Source organism: Acanthisitta chloris, unplaced genomic scaffold (genome assembly GCF_000695815.1).
Source record: "Acanthisitta chloris isolate BGI_N310 unplaced genomic scaffold, ASM69581v1 scaffold5569, whole genome shotgun sequence".
NCBI classification, from domain to species: Eukaryota; Metazoa; Chordata; class Aves; order Passeriformes; family Acanthisittidae; genus Acanthisitta; species Acanthisitta chloris.
Genome location: NW_008690742.1, coordinates 18,264 through 32,987, shown reverse-complemented (window position 1 = coordinate 32,987; position 14,724 = coordinate 18,264). Strand labels below are relative to the sequence as shown.

The window sequence follows — 14,724 nt, the reverse complement described above, 5'->3', positions numbered from 1 at the left end:
CTGAACTTCCCCTGGACAATGAAGCACAGAAGATTGCAGCCGGGTAATTAAGAGGCTGAAGAGTGGCACAAACAGCCATGAATGCAGTGAAAGAAAACTCCCTGGCATGCTCCCAACTCCTGGCTGGGGCCCAAACAAACCCACAAACAACAAAAAAACACAACAACAAACCACAAAGACAACTGTGGGAGGAGTGTGAAAATATACCAGCACACATCTCCAACAATGCCACGCCAAACATTCCAGCCCTGCTCAGTATTTTCCAAACTTTTTAGATTTAATTATGGCAGAGAAAGAAAAGGTTCCCAAGCCCATGGCACAGGGAACAATCAGAGGCTTATGCTGCTGTGGGGACATGGCCTGATCCTCCCTGAGGCCCTTTGGCAGTGCAGTGCCATGCAGAAAACTAGATGGACCCAAAATATACAGGCTGAGAGGGTTGGGGCTGTGCAGCCTGGAGAGGAGAAGGTTGTGTGGAGACCTCACAGCATCTTCCAGAGTCTGAGGGGGCTACAAGGGACCTGGAGAGGGACTGTGCATCCTGGAGTGACCCAAGCCCATGGCACAGGGAACAATCAGAGGCTTATGCTGCTGTGGGGACATGGCCTGATCCTCCCTGAGGCCCTTTGGCAGTGCAGTGCCATGCAGAAAACTAGATGGACCCAAAATATACAGGCTGAGAGGGTTGGGGCTGTGCAGCCTGGAGAGGAGAAGGTTGTGTGGAGACCTCACAGCATCTTCCAGAGTCTGAGGGGGCTACAAGGGACCTGGAGAGGGACTGTGCATCAGGAACTGGAGTGACAGGACAATGGGGAATGGGTTCAGCCTGAAAGAGAGGACCTTTAGACTGGATAGTAGGAAGAAATTCTTCCCTGAGGTGATGGCATAGGTTGCCCAGAGAAGCTGTGGCTGTTCCACCCCTGGAAGTATTCCAGGCCAGGCTGGATGGGGCATGAAGCAACCTGGGGGAAGGTAAGGTGTCTCTGCCCATCACAGGGGGTGGACTGAATGATCTTCAAAGTTCCTCTCAACCCAAACCATTCTATGATTCAAACAAATCCAACTAGAGCTTAATGTTCTGCAGACTGGAATTGTTTCTGTTTCGACCTCCCATTCTATCAACAGATCCTGCACTTCCCCTGCAGCACAAAGGAAATCTCCTCCTTCACTGCTGCTCTCGGATCTGCCCATCACAGGGGGTGGACTGAATGATCTTCAAAGTTCCTCTCAACCCAAACCATTCTATGATTCAAACAAATCCAACTAGAGCTTAATGTTCTGCAGACTGGAATTGTTTCTGTTTCGACCTCCCATTCTATCAACAGATCCTGCACTTCCCCTGCAGCACAAAGGAAATCTCCTCCTTCACTGCTGCTCTCGGATTGAGGGGAAAATGATGAGGCAGAGACTGCAGCTCTCAAATAATGGCAAAGCCAAGTGACAGATGCAGCACTGAGTAAGTGACAGGAGTTTTCAGAAGTTCAGGGAGAACTGAGAAGAGCACAATAAGCACAGTTAGCGACACACAGGAAAATAAGCCCAGGAACAGAAAGCAGGAATTAATGAAATGATAGCGTTAAGTAACAGCTGAAAAGAACCAGCAATTATTTATGAAATAAAGATGCTGACAGCTTTGGCTGCAAAGATTCCTCCTGCTAGAACTATGTAATTTCTGCAACCACCAGATCACTGGTTGTTAAGGGAAAAGAAAAATATTTTTTTACAAGATTTTTCTGGGAGCATCAAAGTGATGGATGGTATCAATGATACACACCCAGCACGAGGCAGCTCCTGTCTCCAGCCTCCCCCTTCCCAGGATCCAGACAACAATGTTTGCCCTGTTGTTCTTTCATGGACAATCCTAAACTAAATTTGCCAAATGCCATGAACTGCACTATCTCTAGTTACCAAGGGAAAAATGTATGTCAAGGAGGGTAAATGTGAACCGTGAGGTTTGCAGCTCAGTGTTCCCTGGGTGCTCACGAGCAGGGAGCAATTGGAGGGTGAGGAGAGCAGACTCAGGTGGAGAGTTCACCTGTAACAGGTATTCCCTAAGCTCATTCCCAACAGGAAAAGGTCTATTACAAAAGTTTATTTAAAGCCACTTGTTTGCTAGCAGAGCCTTTGTGAAAATAAGTAAACCCCACAAAACAGAACCCTTCTCTTTGAGTTTTAGTAAAGAAATGCTGCCCTTGCACAGAATCCCAGGAGAGCTGGGGTTGGAAGGAACCTCTGAGGATCATCCAGTCCCACCCCCTGCCAAGGCAGTGTCACCTAGAGCAGGTGACACAGGAACACATCCAGGTGGGTTTGGAATGTCTCCAGATAGGGAAACTCCACACCCTCTCTGGGCACATGTCCCAGGGCTCTGTCACCTCCATGGAAAGAAGTTTTTCCTCGTGTTGAGACGGAACTTGTGTTTTAGTTTGTGGCCATCGCTCCTTGTGCTGTCACTGGGCACCACTGAACAGAGTCTGGCACCATCCTGACACCCCTTGGACATATCTGTATGGATTGATGGGATCCCTCTCAGCCTTCTCTTCTCCAGACTAACCAGGCCCAGCCCTGCAGTCTCTCCTCATCAGGGAGATGCTCCAGAACCCAAATCATCTCTATGGCTTCTGCTGGACCCTCTCCAGCAGCTCCTTGTCCTTCCTGAACTGTGGAGCCCAGAACTGAACTCAGCACTCTAGATGTGCCTCACTAGGGCCACTCCTCAGGATTCAATCCACCTTCTCATTTCACAGTTCCTTGGCATTTCCCTGCCCTGCTCCCAGTGGCAGCAGCACTGCCTGGTCCATGGGATGGGCAGGGGTGAGATGACTGTGCCAACATCCCCCCAGGACAGCAGGCAGAGGGACCTCTGCCTCCTCCAACAGGCTAAAGGTCACCTGCATTCAAAGCACCATCTCCTAATCAATAGCTGAGAGCATGGAATAATAAACAGAAATAACAATGAGGAACTCCATAATAAAACACTTGGGGGAAAAAACCAACTTATCTAATTCTAACCTGAATTTTATGAGTCTCTGGTTCAAATAACCTTTAACAGGGGTAAATAAAACTCTTATTAAAGCAAACAGGAGGGAGTAGGTGAGAGAGCAGAGCTGAACTAGCCACCCTGAGCCCCATTACAAGTGCTCACAATGTCACTGATTGAAAGGAAGCTGCATCTATTTACAGCAGGCCTGAACGTGGTCCAAAATGCTGATGCAGATTCTTTCTAGTAGGCAAAATAGCAAATTAGAGAACAAAAATACCAAGCTGTTTCCAAACCCCAGCAAAACGTGCTGTGTATAAATACAGAACCACTCGAACAAAGCAGCAGTGACATCTGCACCACACACAGGCTCCTTCCAGCAGCTCCAAAAGGGCAGGAAAGGCTTCGGCAAAGCCCATCAGGAATGTGCACTGAGCTCTGCAGAGTGTGCACAGGGTTTGTCCCTGCTTAGGGCACTTAAAGGTCTCTGATGTAAGTCCCTCCAAGAATTCTCCTGACCTTACTTGGCTCAACTCAGCCAGCAGCAAGAAGTAGCCAGAGGGACATCTCACCAGGGATGGACCAGCCACAACTGCTCTGGGAAATCCATCTCAGTGCCTCAGCACCTCCCAGGGAAGGATTCCTTCTGTATATCCAACCTTAACTGCCTGGTTGGACATCAGGAGGAATTTCTTCAAGGAAAGGGCTGTCAGGCATTGGAAGGGGTTGGACAAGGAGGGGGTGGAGTCACCATCCCTGGAGGTGTTCAAGGAACAACTGGACGTGGCACTCAGTGCTCTGCTCTAGCTGACAAGGTGGTGATGGGTCACTCAATGGTCTTGGAGGTCTTTTCCAACCTCAATGATTCTGGGATTCTGAGGGGTTATCACAGGCATCTTGCCCCTTTGTGCAGAACTTCCAGGGACACCACAGCACAGCAGAGCTCAGCCAACACATCACAGTGACTTTACTCCGTGATTCTGTTCAAACCCAACTGTGGCTGGGTTTAACCACCCCAAATGGCCTCACCTTTTGTCACCCCTCCAATGCTGCAGATCTGCTGGGTGACAGCCATGAGCCCTTTTCTGACCTCCCCACAACTGGGAGGCAGGGCCAAGACAGGATCATGCTTGAATTTCCTGCAGGAAAACTACCATGCTTCCCAAAGCACAATTTTGTGGTTTATCCCATTTATCAGCCTCAAGTAAAACTAGCCCAACCTTTGGTATCAGAAACGGACTCATCAGTACCAGTAACAGCTCTGGGTCACACACACTGGAAATTAGAGGTGGAGCCCTACAATCAAACCATATAAAAACTGTCATTCCGACCTGCAGCTGTCACAGAACACCCAGTCAGCTCCAGATCCTGCTCTGCACAGTACACACACACTCAGCTGCCACAGCACAGCAGAATGAAGACCTTCTAAAAGCTCCAGAATTGAGAAAACCCACCAATGTCCTTCTCCAGGAACAAAAAGACTTGTTACTACCAGGAAAAAACTAATCTGCATAGGACTCCTACTTTGCCAAGGTCCAAAGCCACAAAAATCCTCCCAGCCCAGAAGGCACCACAGTTTCCACTACTGTTCTCTCCCTCATCTATTCTTTCCTAAAAGAGCCTAATACTCATTCACTTTACATTAAAAATAATCCATCCTAACAGACTGAACCTGATTCCTGTGCATAAAAAGCAGAGGAAAAGAACACCCTGTATTTCACAGGAGGACGTGCATCCAATAGTGAGGAGCTCAGAACAATTTCCCCAGAACAGAATCAAATTGAGCTCAAAATTAGGCTGCAAGTTGCCAGGTAGCTTGTTTAATGACGTCTATAAATCATTATATGAAAATAAGCTGTGGCTAAAAGGGTTTAAGTGTTGTCAAAGAAAATCCTGATTTCCAGGCATATTTTCCAATCGCTTTTCACCCAGGGAAGTCACTGATGCTTGTCCAAGCTTGGGCAGTCCTTGTCCCAAATTCCAGACCTGTGCATGCTTGAAACTGCTGCAGGGAGGGGAGAGGGAGAGCTGAGCTGTTCCTCCAGCATGGATTTTTGGGATGTGATGGAGGAGTATCCACAAATTCTGTGCCAAACCTCAAAGGCTTGAGGTCTGACACAGGGAGAGGATCTCAAGCAGTGAATATAGTATATACTGACTAAATGAAATCAATCAATCATTGTTATTAAGGTGCTCAGAGAAGCTGTGGCTCCATCCCTGGGAGTGTTCCAGGCCAGGGTGGATGGGGCTTGGAGCAACCTGGGCTGGTGGGAGGTGTCCCTATCCATGGCAGGAATGGGGAATGACATGAGCATTAAGGTCCTTCCAACCCAAAGCATTGTGTGATCCTATAAATATCTTCATGAAACACATCCCTGAATACTGAACATGTGATAAATCATTTGTTTAAAGCCCTGAAAAGGAAATAATGAGGAAACTTATCTCTGAACCACATTTACTGCATATCTTTCATACTCTGATGTCCCTCAACACGCAGATTCCAGTCAAGTGTCAAAGGCATTTAACATATCAAAGTGAACAAAAAAATGAGGGTTGTACATAAGAAAAAGTCCCTCTAAAAGAGGCAGAACTAATAACACTAAACAGAGATATTCAGAAACCTTCTCAGTTTTTAAAAGGAACACTAAACACAGAGTTGAAGGATTTCATTTCAATCAGTGATCGCAAAGGATGTGATTAAATCCCTTCACTGAAGCTCATCAAGGAACACACAGCACTTGAGCTTTTCTTCTTCCTTCACTTGTAAATAGAAGAAACTCCTACCACTTTGCAACTGGTATTAGCAGCCACCAGCAAGCTATTAGCAAGCTCAGGAGCAGCTTGGAAATGTCATGGTGGTGGATTGTTACTTGTTGTCTCTGCTCCCTCCCCACGTCACAGCAATATTCAGCCCTTACCAAGGACGTGGCAGTTGTTGTTTTCTTATCAGTATTTTTCCATGGTACAACATTTTAACGTCAATTACATAACACAGACCAATCTCCCATTTATTACTGAAAATCACACTTTTCCTTCTGACATGCTCCAAGCTATGAACTGTTCTCTGCTATGAATTATTGAACACACACAGCACTGGGAGCTGCAGTTCCACTCCCCAGAAAAGGACTAGATCTGTGTGTGGGTTTTGGGGGGGGGGGAGGGAGGATTGAGGCAATAGGATCCTTTGATGAAGACATGGAGCAATTCCACATCACAAGGGTGTTCCCCAGCCCCTGATGTCAGTATTTGCCTTAGCAAGTTCTGCTTAGTGTCTGAATCCCTGCAAAGTGCCCAACGGAGCTGCCAGAGCATCCAGGAGCTGTTGTGCTGTGGTCAGAATCAAAACACAAAGCCAGGAGCATTTAGTTAGTAAATACACACAGCACTTAGGTAAAGAGGAGCAAACCCACTAAAACAACAGTGGCAGAGCACAGCTGATGCTCCTGCAGGAATTTCCATGCCTTCCTCAGGCTCATTCTGTGAGCTCAGAGAAAGCTGGAGGTTAGGAAACAGATGGTTCTGCTGCTCCCCACTCTCCTTCCCCTTTTCATCACAGAAATCATGGGCAGAAGTATCTAGAAATATTAACAAACTGGTCTGCATGTTTCTGACCTCACCTATCTGACAGTGCACCATGTGACATTCTCCAGCCAGAAGGAGAATTCCAAGGGAATTACCAGGTGTATTATCCATGTTCTTTCATAGGACAGATACTGGGATGGAACAACAAAAGCATTTGAAAGGCTCACAGTAAATATCCATGTCTGTCTCCTGCTCTGCAAAGAATCCATGGGATAATTGATAGCCACAGCTCTCCAGCTCCTCTGCTCTGCCACTGTCTGACCACTCCATCCCTTAAAAGCACTGTTGAAAGTGAGAACACTTAATAGCTCCAGTAATTCAGATTCTACTGACTGTGCTCCTGGTTCCTGAGCTGTTCTCCTGTTACTCCTGAGTTATCCCACTGAGAGGAACGAGCAGCACTGGCAGCCCCAGAGAATCTGCTTTATTAGTGCTACAGAGCTATGCAGGTAAATCTCATTAAGGTTGTTATTATGCCACGTTACAGACATGGAAAACTACTATTTCCCTATTTCACAGTGGGGTCCAGAGGTTTAATTAGCCCATGAACTGTTTCAAGACACACTGACAAAGACTCCATGGGAGTACAATCACTTTGAATGGACTGAGGAATTGCTGAGTGGGAAGAACATTTGTGTATGGACAGTGATGGTGTAAAAGGAGAACATTCCAAGAGAAGTGGGCTGAGGAAGCTCAGGTGAGTACAGGCAGGTAGGAAAACATCACCTTTGGCACGGAAGTCAGCACAGGGCAGGGTGGGGGAGGTGTTTGCTGAGAGATTCCCTGGAAACATCCAAGGGAAAGTTCATTCAAACCCTTTACAATTTGTTCTCTCTCTTTACAGTGATATTGGTTATAATTCTCTCCTCTCCTACGACACTATTTCAGTTCAGAATTTCCACTCCGCCTGGAATTCTCAATCATTTAACCCCAAAACTATATAATTGCACTGCTCTGCTGAGAGAAAGACTTCTTTCCCATGCCCTCAATCTTCCAGGAACTACACTGCATATAAATGCTAAGAGAGCAGCACGTGTACGTTATCCATTATGGGATGTTCCAGATGATGGGATATATACTTCTTCTATAAGCTCAGACTTAATCTGCAGCTCCCCTGGGAAATCACATAACCTCCCCCCCAAAGGCAGGCAGGTTCAGGCTGCAGCCCAACAAAGAAATGCTCAATTATTTACCACCAGGAGAAAAACCCCAAATGAGTACATGCACTTTGATAGTGCCTTTGGATACTCTTTGTCCCTGACATCCAGACAAACACCTCCAATGCACAAAAAAAATCTACAGTGGGAGCTGCAGCAACATCCCTCTACATGATCTTCGATGAAATTCATGCCAAGCATCACTTTATTTTACCACAAAATCAAAGAGTGTTGAAAGAAATGTAGCTTCCAGTAACACTGAAATTATGACATGCAAAAAAAAGAGCTCGAATCTAACACTCATTTGGTGAAAAGCACTGCAAACTGCAAACAGTTTCAGAAGGCTCCGAGTGAGTGTGGATTTTCTCTCTTTCGCTGTCCCACCCATTCTACAGGAGCACAGAATGGTGTGAGGAGCAGCTCCCCTGTGAAATGTCTCACATTAATGGTTTCTGTTTCGGTTTACAATCACACAGTTTCCGACATCTCCTTGTGGTTTGGGCTCTGTGTTGTTTTTGAGCTGCTCATAGAACTGTACAAGGGCAGCACAACCTCCACACAGCCCAAGAGCCTCTGCCCACCACCCCAGCTCCAGTCTGAACCTGAGCTGAAAACAAGGAATAACACAAGAAAGAAGAAGATAAGTCTCCAAACTGCATTTTAAATGTCATTTTTTTGTTCATAAAGCAACTTCCTAGTTCTGCTGGTCTCTACTTCTGCCTGGTGGCTGCAGGTCAGGGCTGGAACCCCTGAACAAAACCACTTGAGTAAACAACCTGTCTCCTGACTGTTAGAGAAAACCCACCCAGCAACTGTTTTGTGGCTGCACATTATTTAACACCAAGCTACCAGAATAGAGCAAAATCATCACAGCACTACAAGTCTCATGATAACAGCCAAGAAGTCAGCCCTGCTCACTTCACAGCCCAAATCTCAGGTGCTTTTCTTTACTCCCGACCAAGTTTTATTGCCTTCATTGTTATTTCCTCAGAGGACTATTTAATTAGTCCAGAATGCCAACAGCACATAGATCTTCTGCTTAAATTAAACAATAGCTTAAATAATGCTCTTGGGAGGCACTTTTCCCAGCCTGTTATTTTTAGGCAGCTCGGGAGCGCAGTGCGCCGCGCTGCCAGCAGAAAGAGGAACAGCATCAACTTTCTCCTCAACACATCTAACTCCTGTCTAATGACTAGCAGCACAGCTCAGAAATAATGAAACGTGAGGAGTCCATAACTAGAGAAACAAGCAACAGAAAAAAAACCCTCAGTAGATGTTCACACCCTAAGTTTGGTTGGGTTTGTCCCTGACTGAGCTGGAGGAAACAGCAGCCAAAGGGTCAGGAGCATTTCCCTCGAGCTGAGAAGGGCAGGGAAAACACTCCCTGTGCAGAAGGAACTACAAAATAGACCAAATGCTCTGGAAGCTGAGCTGAAGAGCTGCAGAACATAGATGATGTGTGTTGAGCTGGAGAAGGATGGGGGAGCAGAGGAGCTGGAGAGTCCCCCACAAGCCACGCGTGGGTAGGAAGCAGCACTGATGCAGATGGCAAAACGCTCACCCCGGCTGGGAAGACCTCCAGCTTGGAGCCTGCTGGTTGAGGAGGATATGAAAGACAGTGAAATGAATCACCCAGGAAAGATCATCCCTCACTATGCAAAAGTGGATGGTAAATAGGGAAGAAAAGGTTTGTAACTCATTACGTCAACCACAAGGGTTTTTAATTAGTTCTGTTACAAGTGTTTTATTTCATGGAAGTAAAACAGATTTGGAGGGGGGGAAAAAATGCACTTTACTTCCTAGGCAAGGTGAAAAACTTACATTGCAGCTGCTGAAGCAGCTAAAACACATCCTGTTCTCATCCTTCCCCAAGACCCAAACCCAACAGCTCTGCATGGGAGATGAGAAACTGAGACTGGTGTAGCAAAGTGCCACGTCCCACCAGCCTCGAGAGACGAGAGCAGGAAGGAACCAAGAGGTCACCAGAGAACCTCAGACTGAACCCAAGCAGGACATGAAGCTGTGGGATGTTTTAACATCACATCCCAGAATTTCTAAGCCAGGTTTATTCCCCACCTCGCAGGTAGATGTGGTTTGTCTGAAAGCTCAGGGTCAGACACGAGAGTCACTGAACTATAAGTGGCAACAAGTTTGCTGCAAAGCATTTAAAAACCATGATGATCCTGTCCTAAAGCAATATGATGATCTAACTGACTGCCTTTAGTGCCTGGCAGCCACTCTGGAGGTGCCCAGCAGCAACACACCTGACACCCTGAGAGCTCTCCAGGTGTGCCCACCCTGCAGCACAAGGGAGCACCACAAGGACTCCACCTGCAGTGCTAATCCAGCTGAGAACAGAGTAGATTCCACATGTAGATTATGGATATTGGGATACCAGTATCATACAACAGTTTGGGTTCAAAGTTCCTTAAAGCTCATCTAGCTCCACCTCCCTGCCATGAGCAGGGACACCTTCCACCAGCCCAGGTTCCTCCAAGCCCTGTCCAACCTGACCTTGATCGCTTCCAAAGCCATCTCAAAACGTCTCTTTTTCTACAGCAAACCCATAATCTGGTGTTGTAGCAAACAGGATGTGGTAGAAAGCAAACCAGCTAAGGTGGTTACGCACTCGGCTTCGAGACAGGCTGTACTTCCCCATGAGGCTTCTGCTGTGGAGGAAGCAGCTTTGAGGGAACAGCCGGCTGTGCTGGGCTCTGAGAGCTGCCAGAGCACTCTTCTGGGTGGTTCTAGGAGCTTCGTGTCCTCTGACTCATCAGGCCATTCTTAGAGAGTTCAAGATCATTCTGGAGCATCCCCCCAGCAAAAAGCCTGTGCCAGCACCCAGGGCTGAGGGTTTTTTTGCCTTCCTGAGGGAAGAGATGTAAATAGAGCACAGATGCTTCTCTATGCAAATGTGATGAGGCCTCCAGGCCATTTTCACCCTTGATGAGTTTCCTGCTCTTATTCTGATCCTAAAGGTTCTAGTTTCCAAGCCTAAGCCACTCCCTGCAGTTGCACACCTGGAGGAGGTGGCAGGAAGGGAATTTGGGCCAACTTTTGGCAGTGGGAGCTGGAAAGCATTGACCCTAAAAGGATTTCAGGGCTCATTAAGGAAAAACCACGTGCAAATGTGATAGGACCAGCACCATAATTAGACAAATTCACAGGGAAACATCCACAGGAACGACTGCACATGACATCAGAGCCCTGCTAGCAGACAGCTGATCAAAGCCTGGGCTCACAGTTGAAAGGATACTGAAAAAAACCAGACAAAAACAGTGACCTGGAGCTGTAAGAGAGAATTTAGGTCTGGGGAAAAAAAAAAAAAAAAAGCTTAACAGTCCTCATCTACATCACTTGCCAGGGAAAAACTAGGTAGGTCGATGCAGTTTTACAGTGAGTATGTAAGGATAGAGCAGGGAACACTGGATGGCTCTTCACTAAGGCAGTAACGGCCCCAAAGAGAGATGAACCAGCACAACTACAGCTCTGATCAGAGATTTGGGTTGAGTTAGACTCCTCAGAGTAGGAGCTGCATCCCATGGAGTGTCCACCCCACCCCTGCCCATGGTCCCCCCACATCCTTCCCATCCAGAGAGACAACAAGCAGAACAAAAAGGTGATTAGACTTTTAATTACCTCCCCACACTTCTTTTCAGGGCCTTTTGCATAATGCTTGCCTAAAATTGCAGGTACTTTACCACAAGCAATTATGCTAATGTCTGGAAACAGAGCTAATTGAATGGCAAAGAACAGGCTAGAAAAGGTAATAAAATTTAAATGAACAGCCACAGTAAGAAAATACAATATTTTCTAGGGCAATGCAAAGTCTTCTGTTAAAAACAGTCGTGTTCAGCTTTAATCTTTCTTTAAATTCCATTCTAAATCCTGCTTCAGCTTCAGAAATAACTGAAACTCCAGCAAATTGGTCCCAGAACTGCTCCTTCTTTCCAGGGAACTGAGGGCTAGTCCTGCTCTGCCTGTACCAGGGAGAGGAGGAGGAAATCTCTCCTCTCTGCACAGCTGTGAGCTCTGCAGCTCCACATCTGAGTGAGAAACCAATATGTTAATGAAACTCTGGGCTCTGAAATTCCAGGTTCAACGGCTACTATCAACACAGGGGGAAAAAAAAAGAGCTCTAATCCTCCCAAGGTTCCAGTTACTAGTCATAATTGCTGTAACCTATCAAAATAACTGCAACAGTCCTCACTGCTCTTCAGAACCAACTGGTAATGAAAAGTATTCAATTACACAAATAGAAATATCCACTACATAGAAGCTGCTCTGTTTGACTTCTTTTTTAGGTTTTTTTTAAGGAAAGGGGGAAAAAAAAAGGACTTCTTCATTTCTCTGCCCCCAAAGAGCCTCAGCTGAAGTCTGTGTTTGGCTGCCTGAAATTCTGTTTCTTTTGCAACCGCCACACTACAGCAAAATATTCATGATTCAGCACTGAAGCACTCACTGAGGTGTCAAACAAGGTATCTGGGCATGGACATGGCTAAGTTTTTGACCACAATAAAAAGTCATGGTTTTGTGCACAAATATAGACAACACTTCAACTGCTGTAACACACTGGAGAGCACCACGAGCCTTCCATGGACACATCCTTCACACTGGGGTTTCCACACTCTGCAACCAGCTCTGAGAACCATTAATGAGAGGCTGTGGCACAAGAGCACTCTTGATTTTAATCTGGCAATACCCAAAACTCCCACAACAGGATATTCTCCTACCTGCTGAGCTACACACTGCCAAGGCAAGCAGAAAGATTTTGGGGCATTTCTGCTCCAGCCAGAAGGGAGACCAATGCCAGCTCACCCTTGCACCATCCTTCCTGGGAATCCAGGCACAGCTGCACCTTGGTCACTCCAGCCTTGGCTAATCAGCCAGGAATGAAACCATTGACCTTCTTGACTCTTTCCAAGGCAGGAGCAGCTGTGCTCTCCCAGCCAACTCACTCCTCACACCTGCTGGACAAAGACCTCACAAGCCCCTTGTGAAACCCACTCCTGCTTTACTGCCCATCCTGCTACTGAAATGGTTCTATTTGCATCCAGTTTTTTTCTAACTGACACGTTAAGCCTCTGGAAAATGGACTAACCTCATCATTTCAGCAACAGCTTCTCTGGTTTTGAATCATGTTCAACCTCACTTCTCCCTTTCAGAGCTCACAGCACACCCTGCTTCAGTACTTCCCTGTAGGTCAGATTTGAGGCTGCTCAGCAAGGCCTGCTCCTTCCCACTGCTCTTTCCTGGCCTCTTCCCAGCAGGTCCATGTATATTTTGTACTCCAGTGCCAGGATGGACACAACATCTGCCAGGAGAGGATTATTTCACATGCCTTACTGGCTCCAATCCTGACTTTATATTTAGTTGTGTGACTGAGCTGAGCCAACACAACCCAGAGCTCAGTCACAGCCCAGTCAGGAGAAGAGTGAGCTGGGAGGGTGGGATTGCCCCAGCTCTGGTGGGCAGGACACTGCTGGGTCTGCAGAACACCAAATTTTCCCCTCCTCTGGTCTATGCTGTAACTCTGCCCTTGTCCTTGCTGTGCTCACAGCACACCAGCAGAACACACAGGCTCCCACCAGCACTCCCAGCTAACTAAAACACTACATTTCTCATCTCTGACATTCCCATGCAAACTGCCTGGATCCACCCTTCCACAGAATACTGACAACTGTCCCACAAGCCCAGTTTCCCAGCAGTTTCACCCACTGAACACAGCAGTTTCACCCAGGCCACATCTCCCAATGTTGCAAGCAAGAACACAGTATCAGAGGGTCAAGACCACATGTCTGGGATCCTTCCTACTCCTGGGATCCTTCCTCCCCTGCTCCCTTTTCAACAGGCCTATTACCTCTGCAGAGCAAAGAAGGTTAACTGATGTGACACATTATATTGTTGACAAGCCCATGCCAAGTAATATAATTTTCTCCTCGATGTTTCCAAATAATTTAATTATTTTCCCTGTAGTTTTCCAGAACCTGAAGCTGATGGATTGCCTTGCTTCATCTTCCTCCCTTCCACAGCATTTCATTTACTGAAGACCTTTGTTTCACCAAGTCCTGTCCATATTCCAGGGTCCTTCAGAGCACCTACAGCATTGATTTCTCAGCAGTCACCACAAAGAAATATAAAAACCAAAACAATCTCTACAATATTTGCATGAGCAACATTCTGTTGAAACATGACTTACCAATTTTCTGATGAAAGATCTTGTCGAAGGTCAATTCACCCCTTTCCTCGAGGTATTTCTGCATAACACTGCGGATACTGCAAGGGAAAGGAAAGGGAAAAAAAAGTTACTTGAAATTGCTTTTTTTAAACCAGACCTTTACCATACTTTGGAGACAAAAATCACTGCAATGGCACATCCATGTAAAAGACTGGACGTGGTGGATCAATGGACTGAGAGCTATGAGCTTCACCAAGGTGAAGTCCAAGTCCTGCCCTTGGGTCACGACAACCTCACACAATGCTCCAGGCTTGGGGCAGAGTGGCTGGAAATTTTTATCAGAAAAGGAACTGAGGATGTGCCCAGGTGGGCAAGAAGGCTAATGGCACCTGCTTGTACCAGCCACAGTGTGGCCACAGGGATGGCAGTGCCTGTCCCAGGGCACTGGTGAGGCACCTCAAACTCTGGGGCAGGTTTGGTCCTCTCACTCCAAGACAGACATCGAGGGGCTGGAGCATGTCTAGAGAAGGGAACAGGGCTGGGAAAAGGTCCAGAGAATAAATCATGTCAGGAGCTGTGGGGGGTCAGCCTGGAGAAAAGGAGGCTCAGAAGGACCTTCTAGCTCTCTCCAACTCCCTGCCAGGAGGTGCAGCCAGGTGGGGTCAGGCTCTGATCCCAGAGAACAAGGGACAAAAGGAAACAGGGGAGGCTCAGGTTGGATATTAGGGACAATCTCATCCCATAAGGGTTGCCCAGCCCTGGCACAGGCTGCACAGGGCAGGGGCTATGTCAGGTGGAGCCCTGGCCCAGCCTCAGGTGAGCTGATC

General features: G+C 47.0%; 1 protein-coding gene across 1 annotated transcript in view; it reads right to left on the bottom strand.

Moving 5' to 3' along the window:
- LOC103809116 (beta-adrenergic receptor kinase 2) overlaps positions 1-13,995 on the bottom strand; it is a gene marked incomplete at its 5' end in the record, with an annotated part of 42,962 nt that extends 28,967 nt beyond the window's left edge. Inside the window, one exon of the mRNA XM_009081929.1 lies at positions 13,919-13,995. Coding sequence (XP_009080177.1) covers positions 13,919-13,995 — 77 coding nt within the window. The remainder of the gene's footprint in view (positions 1-13,918) is intronic.
- Between the last annotated feature and the right edge of the window lie 729 nt (positions 13,996-14,724).